This window comes from Labrus bergylta, chromosome 10, assembly GCF_963930695.1.
Source record: "Labrus bergylta chromosome 10, fLabBer1.1, whole genome shotgun sequence".
Lineage (NCBI taxonomy): Eukaryota > Metazoa > Chordata > Actinopteri > Labriformes > Labridae > Labrus > Labrus bergylta.
In genome coordinates, this window is record NC_089204.1 from 27,227,541 (window position 1) to 27,241,364 (window position 13,824).

The 13,824-nt window shown below is 40.3% G+C and overlaps 1 protein-coding gene across 1 annotated transcript; it reads right to left on the bottom strand.

Moving 5' to 3' along the window:
• Positions 1-1,397: 1,397 nt before the first annotated feature.
• On the bottom strand, positions 1,398-13,122 carry kcnk1b (potassium channel, subfamily K, member 1b). Its single transcript, XM_020632795.3, has 3 exons — positions 12,586-13,122; positions 8,142-8,537; positions 1,398-4,513 (listed from the first exon to the last, which is right to left on the bottom strand). The coding sequence occupies exons 1-3, from the start codon at positions 12,938-12,940 to the stop codon at positions 4,257-4,259; spliced, it is 1,008 nt and encodes a 335-aa protein (XP_020488451.1). The 5' UTR covers positions 12,941-13,122; the 3' UTR covers positions 1,398-4,256.
• Between the last annotated feature and the right edge of the window lie 702 nt (positions 13,123-13,824).

Below are 13,824 nucleotides of genomic sequence, written 5' to 3' on the forward strand. Positions count from 1 at the left end.
TCATAAACATTCATACACCACCAATGAAGCAGCGGGAGCAACTTGGGGTTAAGTGTCCTTGCCCTAGGACACATCGAACATGCTGCTTCAAGAGCTGGAGATCGAAACCCCGACCTTCCAATGGAGAAACGTTTTAAGTATTTCTTTAAGTTTATGATATGAATAAAAAAGTACATTGAAGGCATGAAAAGCCCAAAATAAATCTTAAAAAAAAAAAAAAAGTTTTAGTTCTTATGATGCATTTCCACTTACCTCGAGGCGAGGGACTTTTAGGAGACACTGGTGCATGCAGGGTCTAAGAAAAGTTGCCTTTGACATGCTTTTGCTCAGCATAAGGCTCCTTCTCTGCGGTTGGCACAATCTAAAAGCACAGGGGCCTTGCAGCTGTGAACATTTCTAATTGGGGGGAGTGCATGTGAGGGTTTTTCACACTTCAGCAGACTCGTTTCTATGACCTTCACAGGTCTTTAGACCTCGGTGGAAACGCTTAGAATGGGGGGTTAAGTTTATTTTTTAATACCTTGAAAAGAAGCTGAAGGAACCAAACGTTCAGGGTACTTTTAATGCAAACAAAGCCTTTGTTAGTCTTAGCAGGTTCTTATCATAAATCACTCTTTAAACAGCTTACAACCATCTCTTTCTAGTGTCACTCATAATGTGCCTTATGTGTGCAAATCGTTGGTTCTAATGCTCAAATATTTTAGTATTTCTGGTGAATCACGGTCTAGAAAAGACAGATTCAATAAGTGCTCTTTTTGTGATGTTGTACTCGGGGGCAGCAGTAGCTCAGTCTGTAGGGACTCGGGTCAGGAACCAGAGGGTCACCAGCTCAAGTCCATGTGCGGACAAAGCCTGGGAACTGGTCTGGTAGATGTAGAGGTGCCAGTTCACTTCCTGAGCACTGCAGAGGTGTCCTTGAGGACGGCACCAAACCCCACCAGCTCATGAGCGCTTGCTGTGTGCAGCCCCCCTCAGTCTGACATCTCAATTCAGGATCCTGTTTGTGCACATGTGTGTGTTTTTCAACCTTTGTGCACGTAGCAAGTTCAACAGCAGGATTAATAAAGTACATCTTGTTCTTCTACTAATCATGGACATGCCCTCACTTTATTCTCTATACATGCTGTCAGAAATAATCACATCTCATTTTCTTTTGTTCCGTTCTCCTTTCCGATACAAGAGGTGTGTGCATACAAATGCCTGACTACATGTCAAGTGTTCTTAACCGTAGATACATCTTATATAATGATGTGTTCCTGCAGGGCGAGCAGTTTAAAGTGCCGTCAGAACACATCATCCATGTCATGCCTCTGGATCTGCCTGAACATAATCTACAAAGAGTCAGATCTGGATCATTCATTCAGAAGTAGGAAGACAGAGTAACGAGTCAGATCGAGTAATAATAAACAAACACTTTATTTAAGACACACAGTTTTTTACAGTTCATGGATTCACTCCTGATGCTGAAATGAAATTTACATTAAAACCTTGATGCTGCGTTGCAAATCTGAATTACAAGAATGGTCATGTAACACTTAAATACTCAGTTAAACAAGAACTGAATACTGATGTACAGAAGTCTTCCAAATAATTCATATTTGTCAGCTTAAATAAATAATGTCAGTGTGCTTTATTTTTCTTGTCCTTTTCCTCGCAACGTTTCCTCCCAGGACAAAAACTTTAACTGAACCTGACAGCTTTCAACACTGAACGGTTAAGGCGTTGACATCAAACATCTAAAAATAAAAAATAAAAAACAGTGAAACCTTGTACAGTAAAAGAGAAACCCCAACCTGGGGGGGATTTCAAGTTCTCCTTTTTTTGTTTTTCTTCTTCTCAGCAGACGGTAAAAACGGTATCTACGCTTCACAGTTTTTACATAAAAGGCCTGAACTGGTGAGGGAAACAATGCAACACAATCCCACAGATGTATAAAAATCACAGCATGAAGGATGCTCCGCTACTTCTACTCCGACATGACATCTTGCCAGAGCTCATCTTGCACTGTTCGATTAAAACGTTTGGTTTATCTTTGCAGCAGAGCAGCCTGGAGAGATGCTGCACTCTGGTTAGCTCTCGGGTCTCACTTTTGCAAACAAACAGAATTAAAAAACAATTTACATTCAAGACTATTAAAAAAAAGAAAAAGAGGCTGCGATTGTGTCTTGATGAAGCACAGAGAGATGAGGTCAGTAATTCAGCTTCTTAAAGAGGACGAGAAAGCGTTACAATTCATGATGAATGCATGCCTTTCTTTTTGAAAAACACTCAAATGTTTACATGACAAAAACAGTATTCCTGCATTACAGCAGTATGCTACACTGTACGAGTAGGCGGCAAACAGAGGAGGACAGATAGTAGCATAAAATACAGATTTCCCTCTTGATTATTTTTCATTTCAATTCACAGAGGAGTGCAATGTTACTGTCGTACAAACTTGCAAATGTAGATCAACTGGTGTATATCCCAATTACAGGTACATTATCCTTGGTTGATAAGCAGATTAAAAACTGATTTGATAAATAATTTGAGCTGCAGCTACACTCCTGTTGTTTCAAAGTTTCAAGTTTATGTGATGTACCGTTTTCTAGTAAAATTTCATAAACCTGTAATATTCAAAAATATACATTTCTACATTCAAACGATGTTTATTTCTGTTCTACAGTTTTTGCCCTTTTTTTGCTTATAGCAATTATCAACCCTTTTCATCCAAGATAAAAGTCAAGTATTAAAAATAGCTTCTGTTCTGTTGGTTTTGGAAACCTCTTCCTTTTTCCTTTCAGAGAAATCCTAACCTTTTTTTTTGTGTGCGTGTGCGACTGTCAGCCTCCAGCACATGTGCAAACTGAGCTCTCTTTATCAACTGTGAAATGCAGCAGGGCGAGCCGGCATGTGTGGTTCCCTTTTTTTTTTTTTTAAGTTAGGCAAACTCACTTCCCTTTTCCACACAGTCCAGCACACATTAAGCGATTCAGACAACTCAATAAGCGATAGGGCTTATCGTCACATATGGACAACTTTGAAAAAGCACTGCAACATGTTGAGAAAACACACACACACACACACACACACACACATATGTGTCGACACAATATTTTCCCTCACGATGAAATGTGACGATGCAGAGTGCATCAAGACGAGTCTAAACCTCTAAGAAGATGAGTCACAAATGCTACAAAACAAACACTAAAACTACGTCTTGATGTGCAGAGTTAGGTTTTTTATGGAAATGTTTTAAGTTAAACATGTTGCACTTTCAGGAGATATTCTTACGAGCTCTTTCCTCTCATTGTTAATCAGAAGTATCTTACATTTGTGTCAGTTTTGTTACATTTTGTCTCATCTTTAAAGGCAGGGTTGGTCATTTTCTCCAGATTCACTTTTTAAGATTTTGGTTGAAATTGTCTTCAGGTCCTGATAGAAATGAATAATGTTCTCTGAAAAAGGAACAAAGAAAATCTGTCATCTGTATCAGGTGTAAGCCTGTAAAAACAGACGCCTCCCTGTCTCCCTGCTCGCTCTCTACCCCATGCACGCATGAGCCCACACTCAAAGCGATGAGCTGAGGTCCGCTCCTGGACCAACAGCGCTCGTGCATGTAAGTGAGGGGGCGTGGCTTTTGAGGGGAGGGGGAGGGTGCAGACGTAGCACTGAGGGAATGCTACTTTCAAAATGCTAGTTTTTTTAAATGACCAACCCTGCCTTTAACAGGTGTGTTAATTCTAATCAGCACTATACTGTACATGTTGAAACATCTACCCGTCTATGTACATCCCACATCGCTGTCGAGCATCTCTACCTTTAAAATACTCAAACAAATGTTCTACTTTGTGAGACACTACAGATAACTGTGCTATGTTTTCACTAGATTTAAGAGAACGATTACTGTCTATAACGCACCTACATGTGATGTCATAAATAATACAGCTCATACAGGATCTTAACTCCGGAGAGACATAAATACAGCAGAAGGCGTTTACTTTTTATCACTGGTTTTGTCTTTATAGGCGCTGTTAGAGAATATTCATGTTGTTCCCTTATTAATGCACATACATTGATTTCTGCTGCGTAGCACTTTGCTGTCAGTTTTGTGGTTCATTGAAGGAGACTGTTTGCTTGTTCTGACTATTTTTTGTTTGCAGGACCGAGTTTTAGAGAACGCCTACAGCTTAGATTTGTCGCCTTATCTACGTGTAGCCGAGTGTGCATTTAAACCTAAGGTCATATTTTCAACACGCGGTTTGCCGCGTCTGCGTTTACTGGATCATGGGGTCGTCGTTGGGAGAGCGCAGAGTTGGGACGCCGACGAACGGCTGGATTTTGTCCTCGTGCTGGCCCGAGGCTCTCTTGGACACGGTGGTGAAGGACAGGTGGTCGTGTTCCAGAATGGCGAGGCGGTCCTGCGGCTTCTCCTTCTTCAGGTAGAACATCTTGCGCAGCTGCTTGAGTTGCTGCAGCTCGCAGAAGGTTTCCAGCACCACCAGCATGACAATCAGACCCAGGATCAGGTAGACTGCAGACAAGAAAACACACAGTATGGGGTTACAAAAGGTCGGAGCGCTGAGCTGGAACAAAACAGATATCATGTGTATATTTTACATAACAGTCTTCATATTTATTTGGTGTATTTTATGTAAGTTTCTTTCTCAGTGGTGGGTGCACTGATGTTGACTCTATTTCTATATTTACTATTATGCAACAAAGAAAACAAAGACGTACTCCTTTTATATAGAAACCAACTTCTGATATCACTGAATAAAACCTTCTCAAAAACACACAATAACCCATTCATTGAACTGAGCTCTCTTAATTTTAGTACATGAACGCAGCTTATACGAATTAATTTCTTATTGCATAACCATAAGATCTGACAGCAATGGCGACTGCTCATCGTTATCATTTAATGCGGTAAATATTTTATGATTCCTCTGAATAAATCTTATGAGAAACGTGTGATACAGTTTTTCCCCTTTTCTACAAACACCTGTTGTATAAATGAACTGACACAAGGGGGCAGTGTTTCAAAAAAGAGAAACATAGCAGTGCTCTGATGAATCATGAGATGAGAGAGAAACAGTTCAGACATTAACGGAAACACCCCGCCCCCCCTCCCCTCCCCCCATCAGTTCATCAGTGCCAGCTGCAAACTCTATTACTGACTTTCATCCGTTATGTGCAAAGACTATCTGGGCCAAATCTGGCATGAAAACCCCTAAAAACCAAGAGTGTAACCGACAAAACCCATCCTACAAATGTTGTGAAACACTATTTTATAACGCTTAAAAGAGACTGGGGGTCAAACAGCCCAATCAGGGGCATCTGATTGTTATCTGACTGTTTGATGTGTAAACGTGTTGGTAGGTCTTCTGTCCACACACAGACTTAAAAACTGGATCTTATCTACAAAGCTATTTCTAGGACTAGTCCCTTCACACCTTAAAAACACACATCATCAGTCAGACGAGCACAGGCTCTTACAATCTGACGTCTCAGGACCTTTTCATACCGTCTGTTCAAAAGGTCAGAACTGAGCTGTGTTTGAGTTTGCTGCTCCCTTTTCTTGGAACAAAGCATAAAAATAATCTGAATCTTAATGAGCTGCTCTCATTGGATGCTTTTAAGGCCATTGTGAATGACTTGGAAAAATAAATCCTGAAAAAACAATCATGTGTGTTATAATCTTGATTGATACTTGTTCAGCTGTGTTTTCTCCTTGTCATAACTTCTTACTGTACCTATAGTGGTATGCTAATTATTGGTGAGGCGAGAGGTTTTGGAGGGTGGTAGGTTTTTGGTTAGGGGCTGTAGCTATGATGTAATCTGGTTTTATTCGCTCTTATTTTGTCATTATTAATCGTGTATTTTATATCATTTGTGTGGGAGGCAGGAACATCTTGAAGGTGTTCTGCATGGTGCATGTCTGATTGTTGTCGATTTTGACAAATATTTGCTGTTTTACTCTACTGCTGTTTTGTCGGTCTTGTCCAGGACACAAGATTCATGATCTCAGTAACATTTTTCCTGTTTAAATAAAAGGTAAAAAATGATCCAAAATAAATTTGAAAACCCCCTCTAGCAGAATATAATCATCTTGTATTGGCTATATTCTTTAAAAGGTAGAACATACTGCACATAATAGTGCTAATCCCTGTTTGCAAATCACAAAAGCAGCAACTGCTTATCACCAAAACCACCAAACCACCGTGTAAACACTTCAGCAAACAGCACAAACTGTTCATTATTTTTGCATGAAGCAGTCCTGTTCCAAAAATCCAAAAAGTCCTTTCAGGGAGCTCGAGATGTCACCTCCGATACAGGCGAGTTATACTTGACAGAGGAAGCTGTGCAAATGTGTCCGGTGTTATTTGTCTAAACAAACACACTCCTGTCACCGCCTCTCTCTCCTCCTACAGACTGACAAAAAGTGCCTACTGAATGACGTCTCCCCGGCCCGCACACACAGGCTGCTGCAGCCTGCGGCGTTAATGCTCGCCCACAGCTTTGAAAACAGTAAGATTTTGGCGTCTTTTTGAACACATTTTAGTCACCGTTAGCCCTGACAGAAAGCTGCACAGCCACTCAGACTAAGCAAACAATGCTTTGCCCCTCTCCGTTAGACCATGGCTTAATTTATCCCCTGCAACCTCAGTACACTGTTCTACCTGATAGATATCTAGCAGACCTTTAAAAACGTAGAAAAAAAGCAAATAAGCTGTCAAAATCCTGCTCCATCAGCAGCATGCACCAGTTTATAAATATCCATAGTGTGGAAAAAGCTACACACACACCAGCTACTGCAAGTGAACAACTTTTAAAGAGTTCAGCATTATGAGGAAGTCTGCAGTGCAAAGTTTTCAGTAGAAGTAATTTCCATGCCCCCAGTAATCTCCAATCTCTCATGTTAACTTTATCAGTTATAGTGTCGTGTGTGTGTGGCCTATCTTCAATCAACACTATGATTCATACAGTGTTTGTGGGAGCACTAAAGCTTTACATAGAGGAGGCTATATGCACATCACACCTGAAGAAGTTCCTAGCGTCTAAACTACTAACTCAATTAAAGCATTGTGTGGTAGTGAGTACATGTGAGGGCTGCAGTAAAACTACAAATCCCATCCTCTTATGTCCACAGAGTTGTTTTGTGTTAAATTAAATTTAAAGTGCAAAAACTGATTTGTGATTTTTAATGTGAGTAAAGATGGAATAAAGCCACTTCCTTTAATCACAAGCTAGACCTGACACAGTTCTATACCTGCACAATATTCTTAAAAAAATGTATTGGAGTCAAGTGCATCTAAATTCAACATTTGTGAAGCTTTTGTTTACTACATTGCACCAATAGTAGGGCTGCACGTTATGAGAAAAATATGCTATGTGCTCCAAAAATCGGTTTACACAATATATGGTTATGTGCTGGTTGCTAATACATGTATGGATGAAGATGTTACAGAATCGATATGGCTGCAAAGCTGTGATGACAGTTTTGTTAAGATATTTGACTCATGATGCAGTTCACAATAACATCATCACCATGGCTCTGGAATTGGGCAGCGTTACATAGTAGTATATTTTTATGCAAGTTTGCCCCCACAGGGTTCAAAAAGCATGCCAAGCTGATTATCTCACACACAGGGTGGATCAAAGTTCATAGTCATAAAACATATGCCATATGTGATGCTCTCACATCAGTTAATCATTACATAATAATTCAGAGAAACTGAAGCTATAAACTTAAAACAAACTGAGACTGTCACTGAAGTACGTGTTGCACATGGTGTCAACAGTGTTTGAATAAAAGCTTTATGAGTGTTTCCTTTTGGGCTGGATTGCTTAATAGCTCAGGTAATAATAGAAATGTTGTTCTTTCAGTGCAAACAAAGACGGCTTTCACTTCTCTGAAGTATGCACAGAACAGGATCTGTGAAGGTTTGTGAGAAATGTGCTCATGCATCTCTATGAGCATCACTGTAATGCTGTGAGAAAGTAGTCTATACTGTATAAATATATATATGATTGAAGCTATTTATAGTTCAGCTTCAAATAGAACTACACAAACCCACGTCAGGATTAAAATAGCAAGCAGAATTCAAATGAGACCTGACAGCTCGTCATGGAACAAGCTCCAAATATACAGAACTCACCAGTGATGGCCACCTTGTAGAGCTCCCTGAATCTTTGATTGACGGACTCCCCCGGTACGTAGTCTCCCAGGCCGATGGTGCTGAGGGAGATGAAGCAGAAGTAGAAGGACTCCAGGAAGTTCCAGTTATCCTCCAGCGCCGAGAAGATGGCGGCCGGGATGAGGAAGAAGCAGGAGACGGCCAGCATGGCGAGCAGAGAGGCGTGAACGATGGCCACCAGGGGCTTCGCTATGCCCCATTGCTGGTGGAAGTACATGACGGGCCTCCGCGTGCTGTACACCATGATCCTCTGCACCACGGCGGTGAGGAAGAGGAGGGTGAAAGGGATGCCGATCACAGAGTAGATGATACAGAAGGCTTTCCCTCCGTCGGAAAGGGGAGCTGTGTGTCCATATCCTGCAGAAAAACAAAGAAACAGACCAATTTAAATCAACATGAAGACAGTATCAGTTAAATAAATCCATCGGTATGCAGATGATATTGTTCTGTTTTGTTCTAGTGACTCCGTAAAGTATGCTGTTGAGAAGCTCTAATTTTCTTTTCATGCTTCAGAATATAGAATGCACAGATCAGTCTTGAGCAACTCAAAGCAAACCCACTTTTTTTAGAGTAAAGAATATTAATTTATCCAGCTTAAAACTATCTGAAAACCTTGTCACCAAACAGCAAAATCTCTGGATCTGATCGGTGCTGTTGCGCAGAAAAAGATCCAGTATCCTGCAGAAGTGTAAGAAACGTAAAGTTGAAGAAGTCTTTCTACCCGGTCTACATTTTAGTGAAATAATCTACAGACATGCTCATAGCTTCTTCCAGTCTTAAATCCCTCTCTTTATCATAATTCACAAGTTAATTAAGGTCATTTTACACAAGTGACAAACAAGACACCAGAAGCACAGTGGTCCAACGATTCATTACAATGTTCCTTTTACAGCTCGGTCTTAACACCTTATTTTTGCCTTTTTTCTTCCAGGCTTTGCAGATAAGAATCTGCTACAAAAACATGTTCCTCTTCTGAAGCAAGACTCAAGCTTTCATAGTTATCCAACCACAAGAAATCAGCATTAATGAGGAACATCATAGCTACGAGTTGGTTAGTCTTCTTTGGCACAGAGGCATACAAATGACATCTTTGAATTGAATCCCTTGAGTCCCTTATTGGACGTTCATCCCCCGATATAACATCTCTGCTGGCCAGGACCAGAAACTGAATCTACTAACTGTCTCATGCTTTAACTCCTGCTGGTTAACCTTGAACTTTAGCTCCTATTTTTGACACCTGTCTTATCTCCAGTCTTTTTTTTCTTATATTTTTAATTGTTTGTTATGATCACTTTTAAATGCCCTCTTTTAATGTCTCTTTTTCCATTTGTGGTGATGCGTTCAATGTCTCATGTGAGGCACTTTGAATTGCGATGTTGCTGAAATGTGCTATAAATAAAATTGCCTTGCCTTGAACTTGCAGAAGCCACCTTTTAGTGCGAAACACGATAACTATTTACGACACAGTTTAAAGATAAACTCTGACACATGTATCTCGATGGACTCCGCCTCAATGTGAAGTTATGTTCAATGTATATAGAGGTTTATTTATTCTAATTCAGGATTGTTCTGTATACATCAGGCAGTCATGTTTGGTTTATGTTGTCAAAGCAAAGCTAAAGAAACTGTTGTGTTCCAGCATCGTGTTTGTTCTGTCATAGACTCTGGTGTTTTTATAGATTGTGTTTGTAATCATCAATTGTTGTATACTTTAAATCCATGCACAGCACTTTGTTTGAGAGCGCTTTCAAAACAAAATTATTTATTCATTAAAGCAAACGAGGGAAATCTTGATTATCTCAGGGTTTTTTTTTAATGGAGGTTTGGAGAAGCAGAGTCGGTTTTTCTGGCACAACTTCACCAACTACCCCAGTGCATGGAGAGGCTAGAAGAGGTCAAAAAGCTCCAGCAGCACTTGTTACATGAAGATTGACTTTATTAGACCGACATGTTTCGGCTTGGGGGCCTTCATCAGGGTCAGGATCATCTGATGACCCTGATGAAGGCCCCACGTGTTGCTGAATCTTTTTGACCTCTTTATATGCAGCTTTGAAATGTGATGAAAAGCATTTGTCTCTATCTCTATCGTTTCCCAGTCTCATACGGCACTAGAGATGGGACCGATCTGATCCAATATTGGGTTTCCTGTCCGATATTGATGCAATTTACATATCAGATATCGGACTGATGGCGCAGATCCACGTTGGGAACTTTGGACATTCTCAGCTTGCACAGAGTCACTCTGAAGACACTCAGACTGAACTGCCAGAAGCATCCACAAATCGTCTCCATGACGACGTTCAGACGAGATTGACCAGCTACTACGTGTGTACCAAAATAAGGGATTGGTACCCGTTTTTTGGTACCCTTCTGTTGGGTACTGATCTGACCCCAAAGGGTCCCTTTTGTTTACTGTGTCCTGTTCTTCTTCTTTGTTGAACTTAATTAATAGCGGGCTACACTGTGTTGGGCTGCTATGATGTCACACTATTACATAGCTGACGCGGCTTTCTCCATCTGGCTTACAGTCTGCTAACCAAATAAGGGAACGGTCGGCTGTGGAAACGCAAGCAAGATCAGGGTTTACAGAAATGTACTGAACCATAACGTGTGAAGGTACAGGCAGGTATCAGACAGGATTGTCAAGAACAGCCTTGAATTTCTGTTCTGCTTTTCTGGAGGAAGCATAACTGTAAAAAGGTAACATTTCCTTGTGAGGTGACCCTAACAAAGAGAGTCAAAAATACCACCAGTGTGCAAATGAGGAACTGATGAAGGTTTGCTCGTGTTTTGAAAAAAAAAATCCCCAACAATCCCATTTCAGCTTCTCCTTCGGTACGATGCAAACCAACGAGACAATTTACGACTGCACGCTGGTTCCTGCCCTGCTTATCTTTCCAGTGTTATTGTATTAAAGTTAATGCCTTCATGGCGTCTGGTGTTTTATTTTGTAACTAGTCTGTGTGTCGTAAGCATGAAAAAAAATGTTTCAGTGTGTTAAATTCAATCAATCAGCCATGACTGTACAAGGTAACTTGAGCATAACATTCAAAATTTGAGGTTATTTAAATATTTTTTTGTTTTAAATTTTCTTATTTTTGCTTGATGTCATATTTATTTATCTAATTTATTAACATATTTTCCTCTCTGATTGTTAAGAGTTTGTTTTAGTGATTTTTTTAAATGACAGAGCACCTTTGTCCTGATGCATTGATGTCTCCTGTGAAACACTTTGAATTGCCTCGTTGCTGAAACGTGTTGTATCTCTCCTCGCCTTGCCTGATGGCGTGTTGTGAAACATCAGATAACTGCTAAACTCGGCCAGACTAAAGTTCCTAAGATATCTTCACTCACTGACGCAAAACCTGCAACCGTGATCCTTTGAGCAACGCTAGATAACAGACACCATGCAGAGTCACACTTTCCACAAGACAAAATAAATTAAAACAATTTGTTTAAACGGGTTTCGTCTCATTTAGAATATGTCACTACCTGCAGGGAGGGAGAGAGAGAGATGTTGATGTCTGCTTATCCATGGAATAAAAAAAACACAATGTCTATTTTTCTGTTCCTTTGAGGTCGAGGACGTGCTGACGGCTGCAGGGCATTGTTTACCTCCCAAACATTCACTGCCTTGAGTATTTTCCACCCTTGAAATGTTCCATATGTTCTCATGTCACGGCAGGATTTTTATTGGGATTACTCGTACTTAACCAACAAAAACTAAATTCATGTCAGGTCATTTATACCTGCAAATCAAAATATGAAAGCTTAGAGTGCTCTTCTGTGAAACCTGTGAATATAAGTAAAAAATAAGTTTAAAAAAAATCCTTTAGGTTAATGTAGGCTACCTTTTGAAAAATACAGACATGTAGATATTTGGACTCTTGTTTTTCTAATGTGTTAAAAAAAAAAAAAACCTACATAGCCTAATAAATGCAGGGGAGTATGTTCTCTTACAGCTTTAGCTTCTGCAAACAATAAGAATTAAAATTAAAGACTATGCAACATAAATTAGCTTCATGGCCTTGTGAAAGTCTTGGTATAGGGTGTCGAATTAATGCAGAAAGGGAAGGTGAATAAATACTATTTTGTGCCCAAAAAAATGTAGTTTCCAACAACTGCCTTGTAGCTGGTAAGCTAACTGGTTTGTTTGTAATTTTCCATTTTGTTTAAACTGGTTTAACCCTTTAACAGCAGGCTTGTTTGGCCTGGTGGTAGCTCAGGTACTCAGGTAAGAACATGCTGTTTTGATAAAACGGTGACATATTTTATGCCAAAACTGAAAACAGGGGCTCCGATTCTCACTAATGCAGGTTTGAAATAAAGGTATACATTGTGTGCACCTGATCTGCTGCAGCATCAGACACTCTCACACCCGGAGGTGACCCCGGCTGACTCTTACCTGTGGTGGACAGCACGGTGCTCGCGAAAAACAACGCCGAGGTGAAGTCCCAGTTCCAGTTAGCGGAGGCGTTATTGAGAATCGACACCCCGTAATTACTGGCCTCCAGGGCTTTCTTGAGAAACCTCTCCAGACGCTCCTCGGACAGACACTCATTATCCTGCAGGAACTGTTTCTTTATGGCCCTCAGCTCCTGGCGAAGCTGGTCCTCATAAGGCAGCTCGACCGACGAGAAGACGACCGCGCCGAATATGAGATAAAGGATGTACCCCAAGACAAGAGATGCAAAATACCACGTCGATTTGTGACTCTGTATCAACCGCACACACGAATTGCTGGCTAGAGACTGAAGCATTCTCACTCGGGGTTTGCGTTTCCTTTTTTTAAAAAATATAAATATAATAATAAACTAAGGCTGTTAATTAACCCGCGAACCCGTGCTGTATTTCCGAAATGTATCCGTCCGTGAGAGATGTTGTTATAAGGACGACGCTGCTTCCCCTCTTCACGAAAGGCTGCTGTGGCACTTGCGGCGTTCAAATGAACTCGGAATTTGTACCATCGTACAACAAGAAGAGCATTATTTTTGAGTACAAAGGCTGAGATTGCCAGATATTTGAGCAGTGGTCGTGTTGGAGTTGTTTAGCGGACATGTATAGATGTGAGAAAGTTAAAAATAAATAAATAAATAAATATTTTAATTTATGTATTTATTATTCTCGTTTGCTGCCATGCTGCCAAGGCTACACAAAACTATTTGGGGTTTTATTTATTTGAATAATAAAGACCACACGACGTACTTACGACTAAATGTACTAAATTGTAGTAGGCTATGTTAGTTAAAACATCAACTTAAAGGCTACTATTATTCTATTTTTTATTTAAGAGATGTAAATATGTTTGATTTTTTTAACTTCTATTATTGTTTTTAATAATTATATTCCTCTTTCCTGTTTTTCTTGAGCTGCTGTAATGCAAAAGTTTCCCCCATGGGGGATCAATAAAGTTTATCGTCTTTATCTTTATCTTTACTGAAACTGGAGGGTTCGTATTTCCGAGCTTTGAATGACACATGAAGGCATCGCGTGATGTGGAGGCGACAAAGACAAGTGTGACGTAAGAACTTCCCCCTTCTCTCCTCCCCAGGTGTAGACGCGGGTAGACGTAGCTACGCCTTCAGTTTCTATTTAAAACAATCGAAAACAGTCTGCGTGCTATTGTCTCCGAGTGAACGCCTGT